General features: G+C 36.4%; 1 protein-coding gene across 2 annotated transcripts in view; it reads right to left on the bottom strand.

Moving 5' to 3' along the window:
- Nucleotides 1–25,456, bottom strand: part of LOC135197324 (neuropeptide Y receptor type 5-like) — a 520,327-nt gene that overhangs the window by 31,910 nt on the left and 462,961 nt on the right. For both annotated transcript variants that reach the window (XM_064224463.1, XM_064224464.1), the window contains exons 4-5: nucleotides 23,414–23,550; nucleotides 20,354–20,462 (exon numbers count right to left, since the gene is read on the bottom strand). In XM_064224463.1, the coding sequence (XP_064080533.1) occupies nucleotides 20,357–20,462; nucleotides 23,414–23,550 (243 nt within the window). In that variant the 3' untranslated portion in view covers nucleotides 20,354–20,356. The remainder of the gene's footprint in view (nucleotides 1–20,353; nucleotides 20,463–23,413; nucleotides 23,551–25,456) is intronic.

Here is a 25,456-nt window from a genome sequence, read left to right as displayed (position 1 = left end):
AAGGTTTGCTCGTGAATCTTTCCTGACTTCACCAATGTTTTCATTCCCTGATTTAACCATCTACTTTCAACTCTCATTCCCACAAACAATCATCTGCCTTTTTCTCTCTTGAAATTAGACCCTTCCTACTTATTGCCAAACCTCTGTATTTCATCTAAACCTTCTCGATATCTGAGATTCCCATCCCACGTCCTTTGCTGGCCGAAGGTGTGAAAGCAGTTACGACAAGTACTACGTATAATGCTGTATAAAGCCATCATCTATGACCGCCAGCCTCTCAGTTGCTCACCAGATGCGGGAAAGTGAGGTTGCGTCCCATGGCTCCGGGATGTGCTGCCAGATGCACAATCAATGGCGAATTTTGACCTTAAATAAAATCAAGACTACGTAAGATAGATGGCTGCAATTTGGTATGTTTAATGATTGGAGGGTGGATGATCAACGTACCAATTTACAGCCCTCTAGCCTCGGTAGATTTTAAGATCTGAGGACGGACATGAAAGTGCGGACGGACAGACAAACAGCCATCCCAATAGTTTTCTTTTACAGGAAACTAAAAGGCACCAGGCAACGCATACCCTTCTTCCACGGGACGTCCCGTTCATGAATTGGTCAGGGGTTAAAATGCTATATGGCTAATCAGATCAGTAATTCGGAAATTAATTTTGAAAATGAGATGTTGATCTGACAGGATACTACCGACGGAGATGAGACAGCGGGTGAATTTGGAAGGTGTCTCAAAAACAAGGAAATAAATAAAGGGTGTATTTCTAAAAGCAAATAAACAAGTGAATAAACAAAAACAGTATACACAAAACATTTAGATGAGTAAATATAAGCAAAATCTTCAAAGGAGAAACGCTTTTCACACTACATTTCCCGACGCCCAAGTGAGTGACAGCTCGCACGAAATTATTATCAGCCCGGAAGGCAAAATAAGATTGCTGAGAGAGAGAGAGAGAGAGAGCTGAGGGAGAGAAGAAAGGAAAGAGAGAGAGAGAGAGAGAGAGAGACTGAATAAATAAAAGTGCCATTTCACCCGAAAGTGCTTCGTCGCCCGTAAAAAAAAAAAAAAAAAAAAAAAAGATTTCGGCTACGCCCTGCCGTCGTAATACTTTTGCTAGTGACGGCAATCTCTGAATATGTCAAGGGAGGGAGGCAACACTTGTTCGTAGTGATTGCCTAAGATATGTGTCTCTTCACATTGCGCACCCCTTATTAGAGTGTATCTGAGAATGCTATCATTAGGTTTAAATTTAGCTCGTAAGACTTCTATCAGCTTTTATCTTCGACTTATTATTATTATTATTATTATTATTATTATTATTATTATTATTATTATTATTATTATTACTTATTGCTCTATCACAGTCCTCCAATTCGACTGGGTGGTATTTATAGTGTGGGGTTCCGGGTTGCATCCTGCCTCCTTGGGAGTCCATCACTTTTTTTACTATGTGTGCCGTTTCTAGGATCACACTCTTCTACATGAGTCCTGGAGCTACTTCAGCGTCTAGTTTTTCTAGATTCATTTTCAGGATCTTGGGATCGTGTCTAATGCTCCTATGATTATGGGTACGATTTCCACTGGCATATCCCATATCCTTATTATTTATTTTCAGATCTTGATATTATCCTTTTATTTTTTCCTCTCTTTCTCTTCAACTCTGGTGTCCCATGGTATTGCGACTATCAATGAGTGATACTTTCTTCTTGACTTTGTCAATCAACGTCACGTCTGGTCTGTTTGCACGTATCACCCTATCCGTTCTGATACCATAGTCCAGAGGATCTTTGTCTGATCGTTTCTATCACTCCCTCAGGTTGGTGCTCGTACCACTTATTACTGCAAGGTAGCTGATGTTTCTTGCACAGGCTCCAGTGGAGGGCTTTTGCCACTGAAATCATGCCTCCTTTTGTACTGGTTCTGTGCAAGTGCCGGGCATTCGCTTGCTATGTGGTTTATGGTTTCATTTATCGTATTGCACTTCCTACATATGAGAGATGTTATTTCCGTCTATCGTTCTTTGAACATATCTGGTTCTTAGGGCCTGATCTTGTGCCGCGTTATCATTCCTTCAGTTTCCTTCTTTAGCTCTCCCCTCTGTAGCCATTGCCATGTGTCATCGCTGGCTAGTTCTTTAGTCTGTCTCATGCATTGTCCGTGCATTTCTTTGTTGTGGCCAGTCCTCTGACCTGTCTGTCATTCTCCTGTCTCTGTTTATTTCTGGGTCTTCGTCTACTTTATCAGTCCTTCTTCCCATGCATTCTTTAGCCACTCGTCTTCACTGGTTTTCAGATATTGCCCCAGTGCTCTGTTCTCGATGTTGACGCAGTCCTCTATACTAAGTAGTCCTCTCCCTCCTTCCTTTCGTGTTATGTATATCCTGTCCGTATTTGCTCTTGGGTGTAGTGCTTTGTGTAATTGTCATATGTTTCCTGGTTTTCTGATCTATGGTGCGGAGTTCTGCCTTCGTCCATTCCACTATTCCTGCGCTGTATCTGATTACTGGCACTGCCCATGTGTTATGGCTTTTATCATATTTCCGGCGTTGAGTTTTGGCTTGAGTATCGCCTTGAGTCTCTGCATATATTCTTTGTTCCTGATCGTTTCCTCATCTCTTGGTGTTTTATATCCTCTCCTTCCTTATTCCCATGTATTTGTATCCTGTCTCATCTAACGTTGATGTTGCTCCCATCTGGTAGCTTTATCCCTTCAGTTCTCGTTACTTTGCCTTTTTTTATGTTGACTAAGGCGCATTTTTCTATTCCAAACTCCATCCTGATGTCCCAGATACAATCCTTACAGTCTGGATTAGGGTATTTATTTCCTTGCTGCTCTTACCATACAGCTTGATGTCGTCCATGAACATCAGATGGTTGATTCTGTTGCCTCTTTTCTTGAGTTGGTACCCGGCATCCATCTTCTGTAGTACTATTATATTATTATTATTATTATTATTATTATTATTATTATTATTATTATTATTATTATTATTATTGGAAAGTAAATCCACAATAATATGTCAGTTTGATCGTGTTTATATTTAAATACAGAGCAGAAAGCTTCGTGACCTGCGACGGTCTCTCCTTGTCAATCTGAATATAATTACTGCTAACAGTGAACCATACGAAACTTTGTTTTTTGCTAGTTTCCAAATAGCCTGTTTTGATGTGAAGTTGGCTCTCCACGTTATCCCCTCGTTCTCCAACGGCAAACCAGCTAATCGCCTAGATCTTCAAAGTGGCGGTTCGTCTCTTGAATCGTTTGATATGTTGTCCATAGCACCTTAGACGCCTGCAACATGGGACACGGGATGTGTCCCTGTTACCTGAACGAAAGAAGATGAGGCAGCGGCAGTATCAGAGGTGGCTAGATTATTGGTGTTATTACTATGCAAGTTTTCTCTGTTATAATCTCTTATAAACTGACAGCAAATTATTTCATTTAAAATGAAATCTTCTTGCGTAAATGCTTTATTGTTTTCCTAGAGAGACCCCTGTTAATAATTGCTCCTTCAACCAACCTTCTAATACCTGTATCCTTACTATTGTAAATTTACTTTTGATTCGTTCCAATTTTTGCAGTGATCGTCATTTAAACTATGTGAGACTAGTGCATTATTCTCAGCATGCAAATTATAAGATCTTTTGTGTTCATTGATTCTGATTGGTAGTCACCCCCCCAAAAAAAAAAAACTACATCATCAAACTAGTCAAAAAACAAAGTTTTTGTATGGTCACTGTTAGTAATTATATTCAGATTGACTAGGAGGACCGAGCAGGTCATCGAAAGTTTTCTGCTTTGTATTTTAAATAATATGATCAAACAGATATATTTTTGTGGATTTACTTTTCCATTTTATTTTACTAACTCATGTGATTGTGAGGTTTCTTTGGATTATTATTATTGTTATTATCGGATTTGAGAACACTTTTATTAGGTTTAGCCAATGACAAATATTAGCATTTACCTTCGACTTATTATTATTATTATTATTATTTTTTTTTTTGCTCTATCACAGTCCTCCAATTCGACTGGGTGGTATTTATAGTGTGGGTTCCGGGTTGCATCCTGCCTCCTTAGGAGTCCATCACTTTTCTTACTATGTGCCGTTTCTAGGATCACACTCTTCTGCTGAGTCCTGGGAGCTACTTCAGCCTCTAGTTTTTCTAGATTCCTTTACAGGGATCTTGGGATCGAGCCTAGTGTTCCTATGATTATGGGTACAATTTCCACTGGCATATCCCATATCCTTCTTATTTCTATTTTCAGGTCTTGATACTTTTCCAATTTTTCCCTCTCTTTCTCTTCAACTCTGGTGTCCCATGGTATTGCGACATCAATGAGTGATACTTTCTCTTCTTCTTCTTCTTCTTCTTCTTCTTCTTCTTCTTCTTCTTCTTCTTCTTCTTATTATTATTATTATTATTATTATTATTATTACAAAAGTAGCAAAGATGCTTTCATTACGAATGTAGTGGGATACAAAGTAAAGGTTGAGACATAGAAATACTATGTCAGGCTTCTTAGATCTGTGAATAACATTACTGGGCTAAAGTTCAACCAATATGTTATTGTTAGATTATGGCTTACCTATCACGCCATGATGAGCTTTCATTTCTGAACTTATTCTTCACTTTCATTATTCAAATTAAGCGAATATTCGCATGAAAAAGGCCGGAAAAGCCAGAGACTGATGTCATTTTTCGAAGAACAAAATACTTGCATGTGAAAATAAAAGACATTTGAATATTTATTAAGTTGTTGACATGAGTTTTTAATATTAATCACAAGAATGTTAACAGTTTTTAATTTATGCTCTATGCTCTTTAATCTTACAATATCAAAGCATAGTGGCCTTTAGCTTTAGCCAATAACGTTATTAACTTTTTTTTTATACCGGCAGATCGAAATTCGCTTTTACTAAAAGATTCTAATTTTCCGGCACAATATGAACATCTTCAAGCTTGGTAAATACGCTGTTATCAACTGATTGATTAACAAAGTAACTGATTTACTTCTTAATAAGTTAGCTTTAACAGCAGACGCCTCCATCTGTTTCTGTCTATCTTAACCATAAGCGATAACATGAACGCTCAATGTAGCCTTTGTGATATGAGTTCCATATCTGTGCCTCGTTACTCGCTTTTTCAAAGTATTGGTTGTTAGCCCTCTCTCTCTCTCTCTCTCTCTCTCTCTCTCTCTCTCATTAATTGAGATCTTCTGGCCTTTGGTACAAAAGTTCAAATATCTTTGCCTCGTTACTCGCTCTTTCATAGTATTGGTTGTTAGCCTCTCTCTCTCTCTCTCTCTCTCTCTCTCTCTCTCTCTCTCTCTCTCTCTCTCCTTTCCCCAGTCATATGCCGCCCCATCTCCGTGACAGCTGTACCAGGGCATGCCACCGGAGGATTTTATTAGACAGCTCGAGAGCTGTCAGTCCTTGACCTGGCATCTTCTGTCTTTTCTGCCTTAAAAAAAAAAAAAATTCTTCTTATTCTGTCTTCTCTCCTTTCACGTAAGGGTTTTCTCATCTTTATCAGTTATTCTCCTCAATGCATGGTTTTACAGACGGTCTCATCCTACGTATTGCATTGAACTGAGTATAGAACGTAGGCCAAAGACCAAGAACTGGGACCTACGAGGTCATTCAGCGCTGAAAAGGAAATTGATAGTGAGAATGTTTGAAAGGCGTAACAGGAGGGAAACCTCAAAGCAGTTGCACTATGAATCAATTGTTAGGAGATGGTGAAGAGTAAGAGGGAAAAAATGGAATGCGAAAGGAGGTACAGTAAAAGGAACGAAAGGGGTTCAGGTAGGGGCCGAAGCCACGCTGCAGAGAATCTTAAGTAAGGCCTAAAATGCATATATTCCTGTTCTTTCCCTTAGCAGCTATGCCATGTTTGTTGCTGCCAATATTCGGTTTTAGTTTTAGGTAAATTGTGAATATTTTTATTAATTTCTCATATATTTAAATATAGAAGGGCAATGAAACAAAAAATAAGAGAGTATTTTGCGCCAAAGAACTTGTCAGAAATGCGTGAAACACACGAATATACGTTATTTTAACGGCTGAGAGGTAGTTTACTGCGTTTTTGTAGCTCTCAACCTTTCAAGTCGTTCTCTGTTTCACACACCCCTCGAAATGCCATTGACATCAATTCCTGATCCGAAGAGGGTACCTAACTTGGGTATATTAAAGATACCCATTTTTTTTATATTCTTAACTTCAACTCCTCGAGGCAACAGGATGAAAACGTGCTTGGGAAACGCCACAGTGTTTAAACTGCTAAATCTGCTTATAAATGTTATAAGTGTTATGTTCCAAGGATCCTAATTCTCCTTCCTTTGAGAGAGAGAGAGAGAGAGAGAGAGAGAGAGAGAGAGAGAGAGAGAGAGAGAGAGAGAGAGAGAATAAATTTAATCGACGACTGATTATGATCAGAGGATAAGTTCTACCCACCCAAATTCACTTGTTTTTCATTTAGCGACTCTACTGAGCCAGGCTTAACTATGAAGAGTAGAATATTCTTGATATGACTGGAATGAAATAATAGCAATGATTACGTAACAATGAAAGCCTTTGAGGTTTTAATGGAATTATCTGGAAAAAAGAATAACACCTTTTTCAGGAAAACTTTAGGTGGTTAGAAATATTGGGGGAAATTATTTTATATAATTTATTCAAGTAGTAGCCGTCCTTATATGCTACCTAACCAGGTTACCACCTTCAGTAAAATTTTACTCATTTCTGAAACAGAACGAGACATAAAATTGTTTGGGAATTTCTTGAAAACATAAAAATTAATTGAGAACGAAGGCCTAATATATCCTATTCCTCGGGAAATTTTTTTTATGCATATTTAAGAAAAAAAAAAAAGGATAATCTTGATGCACAAGTATATAAAAACTTTGTAAAATAATAATAATAATAATAATAATAATAATAATATAATAATAATAATAATAATAATAATAATAATAATAATAATGATAATAACAAAACCTAATTTCCTGTAGACCATAAAAGAACTTGAAGCATGTTTGTAAGAAAATAAACTTGAAAATCATATGAAGTAAAATAAGCTTGATACATATTCATAGGAAAAAACTATACAAATAAATGAAAAAAAATAAATGAAAAAAAAAAAAATCCTCTGACTTCTGACTTGCAAATAAAACAGCATCTTTGCCTGTCGACCGCAAAAGAACTTGAAATAAATTTGTATAAAAATAAACTTGTTACACATTCCTAGAAAAATGCAAACTCTCCTTTGATTTCTGATTTGCTCAGATATGAAAAGGAGCTGTAAACTCGAGTCGTAAGGAAACAGTTGACACAGTTCGAATCTCAAGCATTGGTAGGACTGCAGAGAGAGAGATAAGGATAAAGGCAAAATTATCATGAGAATGATGTGGGGAGAAGAGAGGGGAGAAGAGGAGAGAGAGAGAGAGAGAGAGAGAGAGAGAGAGAGAGAGAGAGAGAGAGAGAATTACTTTAAAGGAACTATACAGAAATATATATATATATATGTATATATATATATATATATATATATATATATATATATATATATATATATATATATATGGGGATACAATCCACAATGAAGTAAAATCCTCTTGTAGTTTTTAAAATATATAATTTTCTTTACAAGATTAAAGCTTTCGACCATCAACTGTGGTCTTGTTCACTAAAATGATATGTCACCTCAAGGAACTAACAAGTAAGAGCACAAACATTTGAAAAAAACAACGGTTGGGTAACAAGCTAGTTCAATTATGAATGATCAGGCGGTTGAGCCCTGAACGAAGCTCAACCGCCTGATCATTCATAATTTGAACTAGCTTGTTACCCAACCGTGTTTTTTTTTTTTCAAATGTTTGTGCTCTTACTTGTTAGTTCCTTGAGGTGACATATCACATTTTAGTGAACAAGACCGCAGTTGATGGTCGAAAGCTTTTAATCTTGTAAAGAAATATATATTTTATTTTAAACTACAAGAGGATTTACTTCATTGTGGATTGATCGCCCATTTACTTAGAGGTACGACATAGTACCTGGCTTATGCATATATATATATATATATATATATATATATTATATATATATATATATATATATATATAATATATATATATATATATGTATGTATGTATGTATGTATATGTATGTATGTATATATATATATGTATATATATATATATATATATATATATATATATATATATATATATATATATATATATATACAAATATCAGTAATTAAGGAGAGAGAGAGAGAGATAGAGAGAGAGAAAGAGAGTTATATACCTTCAAAAGGGATTATGGTTACTGTATATGTAACGTATATTAGAAATTAAAGAGAGAGAGAGAGAGAGAGAGAGAGAGAGAGAGAGAGAGAGAGAGAGAGAGAGCATAACGATTTTAGTGCTGATCGAAGCTTCATTGCGAAATGAAGAATTGCAATTACGAAGCACAAGAGCGAATGTAAAATGCATAAAGCAATCTTAATGGCTGACAGGTTTCAAGTCTGATCCGTCAGAACGATGACCTCTTGATACTGCAAATGACTTACAAAATAACATTGCATAATTATTACTAACGTCACCCGACCCTAAAAAGTTAAGTACGTCTTAGATGAACCAGACCACTGAGCTGATTACCAGCTCTCCTAGGGCTGGCCCGAAGGATTAGATGTTTTTACGTGGCTAGGAACCCATCAGTTACCTAGTAACGGGACCTACAGCTCATTGTGGGATCGAACCACATTATATCGAGAAATGAATTTCTAATCACCAGAAATAAGTTCCTCTGATTCAACGTTGGCAGAGCGGGGAGTCGAACTCGCGACCACCGAATCGGTAGGCGAGCGCGTAAACCACTCGTCCAACGAGGAACCTTCATTGGGGTGATAATGAAGACAATACTAGTATCCTTAAAAAGGACAAAAACAAGGAATACAATGAATGCAAATAAATATTTAACCCTTAATAAACACTCAAAGATACATAAAAACATTTTGCAATGAATAACTACTAAAGAATCCCAAACCAATTTATACTAATACATTAGATATCGGATAACACAAGTAAAAACAAGGCGTGATCCAACCACCAGCTTACTTGGGAGCGTGCAAGATTTTCCCCTCATGCATAAGTTGCAAACATTACATTCCCAACTTCTAACGTAAGTTAAAACGTGCTAATTGAGCCTAGTTTCACCAACGAAACTTAAAATACGCTATATTTTATTCAAAATAATTTTTCGTTTCTGTTTAGCATGAACATTAATCTCTCATTCAATTAAGCCTCGTGGCCTTTGTAACACTTATTTCTATGCCAGAGCCTAGCCACTATCTCTTTCAATCTACTGGCTGAAACCTCTCTCTCTCTCTCTCTCTCTCTCTCCCTCACACTCTCATCGATCTCTCTCTCTCTCTCTCTCTCTCTCTCTAGTTAATCTAATTTTTTTGTGGCGTTTGTTAAAGGAAATTCTATATCAAAGCTTCGTCACTCTCTCTTTTAAAATATTGCTGAAAATCTCTCTCTCTCTCTCTCTCTCTCTCTCTCTCTCTCTCTCTCTCTCTCTTCTACAGTGAATTGGAAAACCATGAGTGGTTGATGCCGGATTAATTCACTAAAAGGAAACTCTAATAGCGGAGGGACTGACGCTTTGAACAAACAAGGGCTTACGAGCGGCATAAAACGAAAACATCACACCACGTTTTGGGAATTAGAGGAGTTTTTCGTCTATATATATATATATATATATATATATATCATGTATTAACGTAATTGGCATTGCTTTTGCTTTATTTTTATCTCAGCCTTGTTACTGCTTTTTGTTATATTTTGTTGTATATAAAATTAGCGTAAGGAAATTAGTTTTTAAGGTTTTAGTTTTAAGCTTTACTTTGGTCTCGGCTGAGCGTCAAGCGAACTGCTTGTTAAACCTCCTCCCCGCTTGTTAAATGTTTGTGAGCATCTTATTAATGCTAGTTTTTTTGTTTTGTTTATCTTTCGGGTGGTTGGTGAAAAGGACACCAGTGAGGATATTGGAGGAGCACGACTTTTCCCAAAAACAGTTCGGGCTCGCTATTCTCCCCGCATGGTTGTGCAGCTGGCTTATTTTTCTGAATCGCCCTTCGAAGGATTTGTCGTCATCAGTATTGAAGGCGCAGGGGCATTTCTGCCATCTGCGGTGACTTACCCCCTTACTGTGTGTACTTTCCTGCGGGCTCTGATATCGGCGCTGGATCCCGACAGAGTGGACGTGGGAGGGACATCACTGTGTTTGCCTACGACTTCCTTCTGAGCTGCAGCGGTGGGGGCATTGAGGCCCGTGAAGGTGGCAAGTAGGGCGGTTGCTACCAGTAGGGAATTTCCCTTGTGGTTTTGGTCGGGAGCACGGCAGACTCCTTCCCCATGGTATTGGTGACCTGTGTAGCTGCACGCCCTTCAGATAGCGGAGTATTGGCCTGATACGTGGCATTCAGTGGATGTAAGAGATCACGGCTCCCTCTGTATTTCGGCCTACAGCAAGGCAACTGTTTAGCCTGAATCGTTTGGGCATCCCTTATCACATCCATTCATCCCTTATTCAGTGTGAGGAGCTCTTCCCGAGTATTCTTTTTCTTATTTACTCTCGTATAGTGAGTCGTTCGAGATTGTTGGCATATCTTAATGCCGCTTCATATTTATATATATATGCCAGTCTTTGTGTATATCTTGTCACGAGTGATGCTATAATTTTTCGTTATTTCTTGTGGGTATTATTATATCAATTAATGTTTGATGTTTTTTTTATATTTAAGATTTAGTTTATATTTGTAGGTAGGAGAATTAAGTTTTCCCCCTGTTGGTCTCTTACTTCTTTCCTCTCTGTTTGGGCCCATTTTGCTAATTTATGCAGTATATTTCTCTTATTTTCTGTCTAGGGTTTAGTGTTAGTGTTTAGGAACTCCTAAGGGAGTAGTAAGGACTAAGCTGTGTCCTGTATAGTCACAAGGCTGACTTTAATTTATTTTTGCTTTGATTGTTAATAAATGTTGTTGAGTTTTCCTGTGTGTTTTTGTCTCCGCTGACTGAATTTATCTGGATACTTGGTAAGATCACTGTCCTCTCTATTCTTGTGCAAAAGAACTTGCACCCCGGCCCAACAAGGGTCGTAACATATTTGGCGACCGTGACAGGATAGAGAGCTCGGGGTATCCGGTATTTTGGTCAGTGGAGCGACACTCAGGTGGACGCTTCAGTATTTGTTACTGTTTTGACAGTGTTGCCTTCCCCCCTGAATTTTTTGTTAAAATGGAAGAGTTTATTTTTGACCCAGCTGAGTTTTTGGGGTCGGCTGATTGCCTTAAGCACTTACCAGTGTTGAACAAAAAGCATTTAATTGAGTGTGCTAAGTGGTTGGTGTTCCACTGAAGTCAGTGGACACTAAGAAGGAAATATTGGTGGCGGTTAGGGATAAGGTCAACCAGGACTTGGCAGAGGCTGAGCATTTAGTTAGTGATAGGGAGAGTGATATGGATAGTATTGGTGAAGGTAGTATAAATGATTTGGAAGAGGATAGTGTGAGTGTGAGAGCTGGCCTAACCCTGTTCGAGGATCCTCCTCGTACAGGTACCATTTATAAGGGTCCTGCACACTTACTTAAAAATGTGTCAAATAATCCATTCTTGCCCCCCCCTATTTCGGTGCCAGTTGAACCCCTGGCCCCTGTTAATGCTTTGGGTGACTCCAAGGAGGAGGTGGAATACAAGTTAATATGTAAAAGAATTGAGTTAAGGAAGATTGAATTTGAGGAGAACGAGCGGGCAAGGCGACACGAGTTTAGAGATGGCTTAACCTTAATTTGCAGATGGCAAGGTTACAAGGGACCAATATGGCCAGTTCCCCTAAAGTCAATTTTCAAGATAGGTTCAATCTAGGTGCGGCACTTAAATTAGTGCCTGTATTTGATGAACAAAATGTCCCTGAGTTCTTCAAGGCATTTGAGCGTGTGGCCACCCGATTGTCCTGGCCCACAGAGATGTGGACGGTTCTAATCCAATGTAGGTTAGTGGGCAAGGCAATTCGGGTATACAATGCCTTGGAGGAGGGAGTAGCCCGTGACTACCAAAAAGTAAAAAGCTTGATTTTGAAAGCATATGACCTGGTCCCTGAGGCCTACCGCCTCAGATTTCGGAACTATATGAAACACCCTGCACAGTCCTTCGTAGAATTTGCACAGTGTCAAGGAGAACAGTTCGACGACTGGCTGAAAAGTCGTCAGGTAGTGACTTTCGCTGCGTTACGCGAACTGATGCTCCTTGAGGAGTTTAAGAAGGCCTGTAGCAGGGAGTTAAGGGTCCACCTTGAGGAGGTAAAGGCCATGAAAGTGAGTAGTGCCGCTCAATTAGCAGATGAGTTTGTGTTGACTCACCGTTCAGGTAGTGGCAATTTTAATTATAAGGTCTTGAATAACCCCCCTCATCTCGCTCCCATAGTGGTGGTAGGAGAGTTGAACCCCCCTTGTTGACTCCCCCAATATCTCTAAGAATATTAATGTCACTAATTCCTTTTCAGGTGGTAGGGATATGGGTAGAGTCCAAGGAGGTCCTCCTCCCCCTAGAGTTTTTGTTAATAGAGACTTCCCAAATGGGGGAAATAACAGAATCAATAATAATGGAAACAGAGGTTCAGGCCGTAGAGGAACATGTTTCTGGTGTAATAAGCCAGGGCATTTCCAAAGCCAGTGTAATGCTCGTAGGCGGTACCTAGAGCGTAATAATCAAAGTCTGTAGCATTAGTTAATGATAGGTTCAAATATTAGTAGTAGTTCTGTAGACAGATCTGTAGTAGATAGTGGTAGTTTAGGAAATAGTAGTAAGTCTGATGCTCCTAATCCTCAATTGTGACTCAAATATGATAAATATGTATGGCCTGGAAAATTGATTTTTGACTCTTGTGTTGTCCACGTGAAGTTTTTTAGGGACACTGGTTCTGCCTGGTCGTTGGTCATGAAGAGGGCACTGAATGGTTCTGAGAAATATACTGGAAATTTTGTATTATTGGGAGGTTTCCCAGACTCGATTGTGTCGGCTCCTTTGGTTAATGTCCGTATGTCTTTTCCTGGGTATGATCGCATCACTGAGTTGGCTGTGGTGGATAGTCTACCTATCCCGGGTATTGATGGTATCCTGGGAAATGATATGCTGGACAGTGAAGGACGGGAGATTTTCCCTATATTATCTGTAAAGGCTAGTCCCGTGGCTGTAATTACTCGGTCCGCAGCAAAAGCTGTTAGTTTACTTGATGTGGATAATGATGATGACTTAATGTTAAGTAGTGTAGAGTTAGATGTAGTAAGGCCCGGGTCAGTAGAGAGTAGTGGTAATGATACTGTAGTTAATGATATGAAACTTGATTGGAACAGAGCTGCTTTTATTAAAGCTCAAAAAGATGAGTTTAATTTTGACTTGGGCGATGTTGAGGATCTGACTAAACCTAGGTTTGGAGTTGTAAGGGGCTTATTATATAGGTTTAGTCGTCCCGCATCTGATAATTTGAATAAAACTGGTAGAGTGGAACAGATTGTGGTACCTTCTCAATTCAGAAATTCTATTTTGGAATTAGCTCATACCAATTTTTTTTCAGGTCATTTGGGTGTGTTAAAAACTTTCCACAGCTTGGTTAGGTATTTTTGGTGGCCTGGAATTAAATTGAGTGTGAAGCAGTTTATCAGAGAATGTGAAACTTGTCAAGTTATGGGGAACCTAATCAGGGATCCCTAAAGCCCCGCTGCATCCCATACCTGCCATAGGTGAACCATTTTCTGAGTTAGTAATTGATGTTGTAGGTCCCTTACCTAAGACTAAAACAGGTTACGTATATTTATTAACTATCATGGATAGAGCCTCTCGTTTTCCTGAAGCTATACCTATGAGGCGTATTACTTCCAAAGTTGTTTTCGAAAAACTCATTGATTTCTTTTCCAGGTATGGTCTCCCTCGTGTAATTCATCAACCGACTGCGGGACGAATTTCACGAGTAAGGTATTTAGGGGTAAGTGTGCTGAACTGGCCATTCAGCACATTACCAGCGTACCTTATCACCCAGAGAGTCAAGGTGGTGGAAAGGAAAGATTTCACCAAACCCTCAAGTCTGTCCTGAAGAAACATTGTTATGATAATGGTAGTGATTGGGACAAAGCCCTCCCTTTTGCCCTCTTTGCTATCAGGAGCCACCCTAACTCTTCTACTGGAGTAGCTCCTTTTGAGTTGGTATTTGGGCACAAGGTTCGCGGTCCATTGGAGATTGTTTTTGAAATGCTCGAATCGAACCGGAAGGGTGAAATAAAAGTTGGAAGGTTTGTGGAAGACTTGAAGGGTAAAATGATTAGTGCTTGGAAATTTGCCAGGGAAAATTTGGAACGATCACAGTCGGTAATGAAAGGTAATTTTGACAAAAAGGTAAAGGTACGTTCATTTGAACCTGGGGAGCTAGTGCTGGTGTTGAGTATGGACCCAGATAGTTTTCTAGAACCAAGATATAAGGGCCCTTGGAAGGTTCTGAGGAAACTGTCAGAGTTTTAACTATGAAATTGAGGCCCCGGCCCCCGGTTCAAGCCGTAAGTGTAGAGTATTTCACATTAACAGGCTGAAACCTTATCATGGTAAGCAAGGTGATCCATTAGCGATCGTGTACGAGCCTGTGTCTGTGGTAGTGGATGTGCCTCCAGAGGACTCAGATGAGTTAGGGTGTCAGGTTCCTTCAGATGCATTAGGTGAAAATATGCAAAATTTGGAAATGTTGCAAAGTAGTTTAGATCATTTAGATGTTGACAAACGGAAGGATGTGCTTAATTTAATTTATTCCTTTTCAGATCTTTTTCAGATAGCTCCAGGTAGAACAAATATTTTAAATCATGACGTTGATGTAGGTGGTGCTTCCCCTGTGAAGCAAAGTCCTTACCGGCTGATCCAGTAAAATTGGATTTGGTCAGTAAGGAGGGATAGAGTACATGTTGAGCATGACCTTATTCAACCATCTGTGAGTCCCTGGAGTTCTCCTATCGTATTAGTAAAAAAAGCAGACGGTAAGTTCCGCATGTGCGTGGACTACCGCAAAGTGAACAAAAATACTAAAAATGATTCGTTTCCACTCCCTCGTATTGATGATTGTTTGGATCGGATTGGTTCTGCCAAATTTATTACTAAGCTGGATCTTTTGAAAGGTTATTGGCAGGTTCCATTATCCGATCGAGCTCGTGAAATATCAGCATTTGTCACTCCATTTGGCCTATACGAGTGTAAGGTTATGCCATTTGGAATGAAAAATGCAGCTTGTACTTTTCAGAGGCTCATGAATAGGGTAATTTGTGGTTTGGAAGGAACGGAAATTTATATCGATGACTTGGTTGTATATAGTAATGACTGGGATACCCACATGCTAAGGTTACGTAAGGTTTTTGAAGCCCTTAGGTCTGCAGGGACTTGTTGTTAATTTGGCTAAGTGCGAATTGGGCCAGGCCAAGGTTTGTTATTTGGGTCACGAGGTTGGTTTGGGTCAGGTGGCTCCGAAACAAGCTAACCTCGAGGCTATTATTAATTTGAAAAGGCCAAGTAATGTTAGAGAGGTAAGAAGGGTGCTGGGCATGACGGGTTTATTACCGCCGTTTTCGTGCGTAATTACTCAGATCTTGCTCAACCTCTTACTACTTTATTAGAAAAAGGGAAAAGGTTTCTTGTGGTCTGATCGGTGTGAAGAATCTTTTAATAAAACTTAAATCTGTGCTAATTACTAACCCTATTTTGACTTCCCCAGATTTTCAGAAACCTTTTTATTATTGCGGTAGATGCCAGTGATGTCGGGAGGTTTTGGTAGGGGTCCTTTTCCAACGGAAGGAGGACGGTGTTCATCCGGTATCTTACTATAGTAAGAAGCTTCTGGCAGCGGAAAGGCGTTACTCCACCATTGAAAAGGAAGCTCTTTCTTTGGTCCGCGCTCTTAACCATTTCAAACCTTATGTGACGAATTTTTCTTTTCCGGTTGAGATTTGGACGGACCACAATCCTTTGGTTTTCATCGAGCGGATGAAGGGAGCCAACCAGAGGATTTTGCGTTGGGCCCTATTTCTGCAGGAATTCAACCTAATTATTAAACACGTAAAAGGGACAGACAATAAAATTCCTGACGCCCTTTCTAGGACTTAGTGTGCTTGCCTGATCCTTCTCGTACGCTGCCCTGCTCGTTTCTCCAATTAGGTTGTATGAAAAAAATTTCTTTTGAATGTAGTATAGTTTAAGTAATATTTCAAGAGTTGTTTTGTAGATTTAGTAAGTTTCTGTAAGGTTTCTATGAGTGGTATACACTCTTATTATGTTATAATGGTTCATGATTCCTAACGAATGATTGATTTGTCCCGGTATACTAAGAATTTTGATTTGATTTATTTATATGACTTTTTGAACTATATTGTTGGTGAGCTGTAGGTTTAAGGTGTATGCCTGTGTGTGTCTAAGTTTTATTTAGGTTAAGCTAGGTAAGATGGTTTCCTTAGATTTGAGGATTTGTGACTGTTATGATCCTGTTTAAATTATTGGTATTGTTATGTTATGTCTGTCTTTTACCATGCTTTGACTTTGGGTTCAGAGTATGGTATTATCATTGAGCTTTAAAAATAATGGTAAGCATATAAAGCATTTGGTTTGTATTCTCTCGTGGTATATTCTATTATTGATATTTTAACACAATTTGGTTTTCAGGTTTATTGTTCTATTATTGTATGTTTGCCTGTTATTGGTTGTCTTTATTGTTCTTTCCTTACATTTGGTTTGTTTATACCACAGTAGTAAAAAAAAAAATTATTTTTGCTGAAAAATTCTTTTTTTTCTTCGGGGAGGAAGGTATCATGTATTAACGTAATTGGCATTGCTTTTGCTTTATTTTTATCTCAGCCTTGTTACTGCTTTTTGTTATATTTTGTTGTATATAAAATTAGCGTAAGGAAATTAGTTTTAAGGTTTTAGTTTTAAGCTTTACTTTGGTCTCGGCTGAGCGTCAAGCGAACTGCTTGTTAAACCTCCTCCCCGCTTGTTAAATGTTTGTGAGCATCTTATTAATGCTAGTTTTTTTGTTTTGTTTATCTTTCGGTGGTTGGTGAAAAGGACACCAGTGAGGATATTGGAGGAGCACGACTTTTCCCGAAAAACATTCGGGCTCCGCTATCTCCCCGCATGGTTGTGCAGCTGGCTTATTTTTCTGAATCGCCCTTCGAAGGATTTGTCGTCATCAGTATTGAAGGCGCAGGGGCATTTCTGCCATCTGCGGTGACTTACCCCCTTACTGTGTGTACTTTCCTGCGGGCTCTGATATCGGCGCTGGATCCCGACAGAGTGGACGTGGGAGGGACATCACTGTGTTTGCCTACGACTTCCTTCTGAGCTGCAGCGGTGGGGGGGGGGCATTGAGGCCCGTGAAGGTGCAAGTAGGCGGTTGCTACCAGGTAGGGAATTTCCCTTGTGGTTTTGGTCGGGAGCACGGCAGACTCCTTCCCCATGGTATTTGGTGACCTGTGTAGCTGCACGCCCTTCAGATAGCGGAGTATTGGCCTGATGCGTGGCATTCAGTGGATGTAAGAGAATCACGGCTCCCTCTGTATTTCGGCCTACAGCAAGGCAACTGTTTAGCCTGAATCGTTTGGGCATCCCTTATCACATCCATTCATCCCTTATTCAGTGTGAGGAGCTCTTCCCGAGTATTCTTTTTCTTATTTACTCTCGTATAGTGAGTCGTTCGAGATTGTTGGCATATCTTAATGCGCTTCATATTTATATATATATGCCAGTCTTTGTGTATATCTTGTCACGAGTGATGCTATAATTTTCGTTATTTCTTGTGGGTATTATATATCAATTAATGTTTGATGTTTTTTTTATATTTAAGATTTAGTTTATATTTGTAGGTAGGAGAATTAAGTTTTCCCCTGTTGGTCTCTTACTTCTTTCCTCTCTGTTTAGGTTATAGGTATTGGTTTATATTTATGTTGATGTTGGGCCCATTTTGCTAATTTATGCAGTATATTTCTCTTATTTTCTGTCTAGGGTTTAGTGTTAGTGTTTAGGAACTCCTAAGGGAGAGTAGTAAGGACTAAGCTGTGTCCTGTATAGTCACAAGGCTGACTTTAATTTATATTTGCTTTGATTGTTAATAAATGTTGTTTTGAGTTTTCCTGTGTGTTTTTGTCTCCGCTGACTGAATTTATCTGGATACTTGGTAAGATCACTGTCCTCTCTATTCTTGTGCAAAAGAACTTGCACCCCGGCCCACAACGTCGTAACAATAATTATATATATATATATTATAGATATAGATATATTATTATATATATATTTATTTTGAATTATAGATAGATACATACATATATATAGACATACATATATATATATATAATATTTATTTGATATATATATATATAATATATATATATATATATATATATATATATATATATATATATATGTATACATACATAGATATATATATATATATATATATATATATACTATATATGGATATATATAGATTATATATATATATATTATATATTATTATATGCATACATACATACATATATATATATATACATATATATATATATTAGATATATATATATATATATATACTATATATATAATATATATATACGTGAGTATATACAAAGTACATTGCAAAAAAGTAACTGCAAACGGCAACATAATCCACTGCAGCATGAAATTGACTGAACTGAACTGAACTGAATACCTTATACGGTGCGAATGGCAACTTTTATTTCGACTGAATCTCCACAATTGCAAGCAACTCCCTGTGGATGCCCGATGTACGATGACCCAAGAAATTAAATATTGAATTACGGTCTTAATTTTTCTAATGTTTATAAGCCTCTGTGTGTGTGTGTGCGGGTGTACTATGGCGATTCCTCTGGTGGGAAAGGCAACTATGCCACCTTAATTCTCAGTGGAAGCCAGATGCACGACGAGAGACATAAATAAGTATAGAATTATTCCCATAGTCTTTCTAATGTTTTATAGCCTGTGTGTGTGTTTGTGTGCGTGTCTGTGTGTATTATGGCGATTCGTCTGGTGCGAATGGCAACTATATCACTTAATTCTCAGTGGAAGTCAGATGCACGACGACACAAAAATAAATACAGAATTATCCTCATAGTTTTTCTATGAAAGTCAGATGTACGATGATCCAAGAAAATAAATAAGGAATTATGATAATAAATTTGCCATTGTTTTATAAGCCTGTGTGTGTGTTGGGGGGGGGGTGTGTGGGTGGGTGGGTGTTCAAAATTAATAATTCGGGCGGCGGTTTCACCTTCACAGAATTAATCATCTATCGTTTCCCCAACAGTAATGAAATAGTTGGGCCGACAAATACTCATCAGTGCGACGCTTTAAGCGCTAATCAATAATTGATGCTGGTGGCGCGAAAATTGTCATTCTTTAATAACATTAAACAAAGGATAAGTGGATGGACGAGTACGTGGAATTAAATAAAATTAGATTGAAAATGTTGGTTGAAAGGAGTAGATTTAATGATTAATTAACTGAAATTTATGTAAATATAATTATATATATAATATATATATATATACATACTTTATATACAGTATACATATACAAATGGATAAGGGATGGACGATACGTGCATTAATAAATAGATGAAATGTGGTTGAAAGGAGTACGATTACAATGATATTCAACTGACTTTATGTAAATATAATATATATATATATATATATATATATATATATATATATATATATATATATAATATATATATATATATATACATACTTATATACATACATATATATATACTATATATATATATATATATATATATATATTCATAATTGTGGTAATTACTTATCTTGAATGCCACAAAGGTACTTTTATTTCTTTGATTTTATTTTTATTTTTTTTGCGTGTTATATAAACTTAACAAATGAAAATTCACATTATCTATTCCTCTATGTATAAAAACAATAATAATATATATATATATATATATATATATATATATATTTATAAAGGCAACACCTTTATTTATACATAGCATCACGTTTTAATATATTCTTCGTGATCAAGTTATTATATATATATTATATATATATATATATATATATATATATATACATATATATATATATATATATATATATATATATATATATATATATATATATATATATAATTCCCACAAAATCAAGAAAAATGTGTTCCCCAAGAACCTCCACATGACGAAATCAGCCGTAGGTGAACACGAAACAAAAATCTGGAAGGGGCAACTCACCTGTTAACTGCCCTCCTGTTTGGAAACTTCGACGGAGTTCGAATCCACCTTCGCCAATCTGCTTTTACTTTTGGGGTTGTTTGAGTTTTTCTCCTGCGACACGACTTCCCTTTAAAGAAAAAATTTATTCATTTTAATGAACATTTTTTTTTACAGAATAAGTAAAGATTTTTCATTGAAGACATTTTTGTAATAACAATAAATGAATTTTTTTTTTTTTTTTTTTTTTTTTTTTTTTTTTTTTTTTTTTTTTTTTTTTTTTACAGAATTTCTCATGAAGAAATTTTTTTAAAATCAATAAGTGAAGTTTTTTTTTTATTTTTTTTTTTTTTTTATTTTTTTTATTTTTTATTTTTTTTTACAGAATTTCTCATGAGGAAATTTTTTAAAATCAATAAATGAAGAATTCTTTTTACAGAATTTCCCATGAAGAATTTTAAAAAATCAATAAATTAAGTTTTTTTTTATCGAATAAGTAGAGATTTATTTTCATACTGAGAATTTTTTCCCGAAAAAGTGAAGCTTTTTCTTGAATAAGTGACAATTTTTCATAAGTAATTTTTTCATGAATAAGTGAGTTTTTTCATAAGTGATTATTTTTCATGAACAAGCAAAGTTTTTTCAATACGTTAATTTTTTTTCTTAAGTAAGGTTTTTTTTTCAATGAATAATGGAATTTTTTTATATTTGAAAAATTTTTCATGTGAATTTATTTTATAAGTGAAGTTTCTTTTACGAACAAAGGATTTTTTTTCAAAGAATAATTTAAATTTTTCATGAATAAGTGAATTTTTTTTCAATAAGGGGAATTTTTTTTTAATGAATATTTCAAATTTTGTCATTTGCGAAATATTTCTTATAATTGAGGTTTCTTTCATGAATAAATCACTTCTACTTCAATAAATATGTGAAGTTATCAAGAGTTAGAATAATTCTATACTCATATAAAAAAAACCATCTTACCAGTTCTGGTTAAGAACATTTTTTTGACCAAGTGAAACTTTTGATGAAAAAAATTAAACAATAAAAAGTTAAAATTGCAACTGAATGCAATTCTAATAAACTTTGCTTGGAACAAATTTTAATTCTTTCTTAAATTAAGAAAGAATATAAGATGCTTTCAATAACTAACTGAACAACTGAACAGCTGAACCGTTTAACCCAAATTTATGGAAAAAAATATAATCTTTCATTTGATTTCCTTTCATCGTTTCTATTGGGACAAAAGCATTTATAGAAAAACTGAGATAATGAAGCGATAACATACAAGAGAAACATGTTCTCAAAATCTTGATTAGCAAAATTTAAAAAAAAAAAATACCTTCACTGATGGAAAGATTAAAACCATAATGAAAATGCACAGAAACCTGAAGTAATAAAATTCCTTCATAAAACATGAGCCTTCTGTAATCCAACTGGATAAAAAAAAAACCTATTCCGGTTACATAGCTTTGTAAAAAAAAGATTAAATCTTTGCTTATTTCTTATTGAACGATTTAATGAGCACAATATCTACCCTTTTACTGCAGACGATATTTGGCCTTTTTGGAATATATTACGATATTGGCACATTGCAATCAACTTGCTATTTTAACTGACTGAACATTTTCAGCTATTGGAGAAAATTCTGATTTCTATATCACGGAATAAATCTTGGTTTTAAGCCAATTGGAGATTGATTATGGTTTCAAGCCAATGGAAAATAAACCATGGTTTATAAAGCCAATGGAAAATAAACCATGGTTTAAAGCCAATGGGGAATATATCATGGTTTTAACCCAGTGAGAAATAACCATGGTTTATAAAGCCAATGGAAAATAAATAATGATTTTAAGCTACTGGGAAATAAACCATGGTTTCAAGCCAATGGGAAATAAATCAAGGTTTTAAGCCAATGGGAAATATATCATGGTTTTAAGCCAATGGGAAATAAATCAAGGTTTTAAGCCAATGGGAAATATATCATGGTTTTAAGCCAATGGGAAAAAAATCATGGTTTTACGCCACTGGGAAATAAATCATAATTTTAAGCCACTGGGAACTAAACCATGGTTTTTAAGCCAATGGGAAATAAACCATGGTTTGAAGCCAATGGGAAATATATCAGGGTTTTATGCCAATGGGAAATAATTCATGGTTTCAAACCAATGGGAAAAAATTCATGGTTTCAAACAATTGGGAAATAAACCATGGTTTTAAGCCAATGGAAAATTAAATTTTCTTAAACAAATGAAATAAATCATAACTTGATACCATTCGAAAAAAAAAATCGATTTAAATAGAACGATAAAAGTCATGATTTTAAGCCAAAGAAATGTATGAACAATTTAAGCCACTGGAATAAATATCGATTTTTACACAGGAAAACATCACGATGCTATGTCAAAGGAATTTAATCTCAATTTCAAGCCAATGTCTTCCATCCATTCTGCAGTAAGACAACTTCTGCTTGTAGCAGGTGATTAATAAACAATTTAGTATTAAAAGGTCTCATATTTTATTGGAAGTTATCGCAAAATATTTAAAGTTTATGGCAACCTTTAAAAAAATAATCTTTAATTTTCTCCAACTTTTTAATTGCCTTTATAAAGATTTTTATGAGGCGCGTTGAAAGTCATTAACTCATTCTTTTCTTTTTTTACTTCCGTCTATCTCTCTTTCTATCTATCGATTTATCTGTCGTCATACCGTAGGAAAATTATAATAAAAACAACGAAGAAGAAGCTGGAAATAAGAGATAAAGAATCTATCTATTCATCTGTCCTGGTTAAAATGAAATTAAAGCAAGAGGAGGAGGAGGAGGAGGAGGAGGAGGAGGAGGAGGAGGGAGGGAGGAGAGGAGGAGGAGGAGGAGGAGGGAGGAGGAGGGAGGGGAGGCGGAGGAGGAGAGGGAGGGAGGAGGAGGAGGAGGAGGAGGAGGAGGAGGAGGAGGAGGAGGAGGAGGAGGAAATAAAACAGCAAGAATCAAGAACAAGGAAAATTGACGAAAAAAAAACACACACAAGAAACAGGAGACCCAACACAATCCAAACGACCTCCCTTCGGAGGCTTCCTACTCACTTGGGACTCGGATCCTCCGGCGAGTCGTTAAGGCCGTCGTTCCGGGGTCTGTAGACGAGCAGGGAGACGCTCTCCACCACCGTCCGCCCCATGGTGGTCCCGCCCTCGGTACTCCGCCCTCGGAGAGGGCACCACGTCTGAGGGAAAAGAAGCCACTGTGAGGTAGTTTGTAAGTGGAGGAGACACTTTCGGAATTTGCTTCGTTGGATTTGTTCAAAAGATTCTGAGGTATGAAAGGATTACATCCGTAGGATGGGTATTTGCAACTTTGGCAGACGCAGGATGCATGAGAGTGCTCAGTAGGATTTGTATATCACAGGATCTAGAGGCATGCAAGGATAGGAGTCCTAGCTTAATGAGATGCAGGATGCAAGAGGTTCTACCTTGAAGGATTGCACTATAGCGTTTGTATCATAGAATCCTGGGGTGTACAAGGATTACATCCTTCAGGAACGATAGGATGTGCATTCACAACTGGAGGAAATGCAGTTACCGAGGTCTCCTTTGAAAGATTGCCTTATAGGATTTATGATGTGTAAATATATATATATATATTTATATATATATATATATATATATATATATATATATATATTATATATATATATATATAACAAAAGGCTACGTGCTGTCAAACGCTCGAATTGGCTAACATGGTAGACGGGGTTTCATATCGATTCTAATTACAAAAGCACCGAGATCGAGGGGGTGATTTGTAAGGTCAGAATCGATATGAACTTATAGCGTCTCTGTTGGCTGATTGGATAGGCGTCACTGACTGTCCTGATTTCGTCCCGCCGGTCCACTTGGGACGGTGGTTCGATCCCATGGGGGACGAAATTAATTATCAACTAAAAAAAAATTCCCCTTCGGTACATATATGAAAATATATCATTTGGGAGGTAAAGTGAATTTAGATATTAAAGGACATTTGTAGCTTGAATTGATATATATATATATATATATATATATATATATATATATATATATAATATATATAGATAGGATAGGATACACAACACACATCCTTCAAGTTGTGTATAGGACAAACCATGACTAAGGTATTGAACTTCACGCAAAAACTTTCTTTATATTTTTTTTATATTTCTTTATATTTTATGTAGTTTTTTACATCTGACTGAGTAGGAGGGAAATAAATAGCTCTTTATATATATATATATATATATATATATATACATTACATACATACATATATAATACATATATATATATATATATATATATATATATATATAATATATATATATATATATGTATATATATATTATATATTAAGAGCTATTTATTTCTCTCCTACTCAGTCAGATAAAAAAAACACATAGAAGAAGAAAAATAAGTTAAATACCTTTATCATGGCTGGTCCTTTATAAACCTTAAATTGTTAGCCTCACAAACATAACCTGACTTTGTTTCATGGAATTCAAAGTCGAGTATATATTAAAATTCTCATATATAAATTATTTCAATGTTCATGTCACCATGATCCGCCAAAAAAAAAAAAAAAATTTATTTCTTCGCACTGCTTTTAAAATCCATGAATTTTCTTACTTTTGGAATTCCTATTATTACTTATTTAGATCCTCTGAAACACAAAGACAGAGAGAAATAGTAACGGACAGATTACATGGTCTCTGATCTCTGACCCAAAGCAAGTCTTACAATGACCTTTCACCTTTCCGCTGTTATTTTTCATTGTCCTCAGGTCACCGCTTATTTTGACCCGTGCGCCAACCCGATTAAAGTTTGTGGCCTGAACTTTAGCCCTCTGGTGGAATAAGGTTCTTATCTGACTTTTTATGAAGTATTTATAACCGTTTTCATTCGATTAGATTTTCTCTGGTCACATAAAATGATTAAAACAATGTTCTAACGGTTTACTGCCAATTAATAGAAATGAAATCATATGAAAGTAACATTTAATCAATCATAAAATATACTGGGTATATTTTGTGATTGAAAAGTGATTAAGGGAAAAATTTAACAAGTCATAAAATATACTAATTCCATATCGCAACTGACAGC

This window comes from Macrobrachium nipponense, chromosome 18, assembly GCF_015104395.2.
Source record: "Macrobrachium nipponense isolate FS-2020 chromosome 18, ASM1510439v2, whole genome shotgun sequence".
In the NCBI taxonomy this organism is placed as follows: domain Eukaryota; kingdom Metazoa; phylum Arthropoda; class Malacostraca; order Decapoda; family Palaemonidae; genus Macrobrachium; species Macrobrachium nipponense.
Note: the sequence above shows the minus strand (reverse complement) of the source record. Positions and strands in the feature narration are given on the sequence as shown.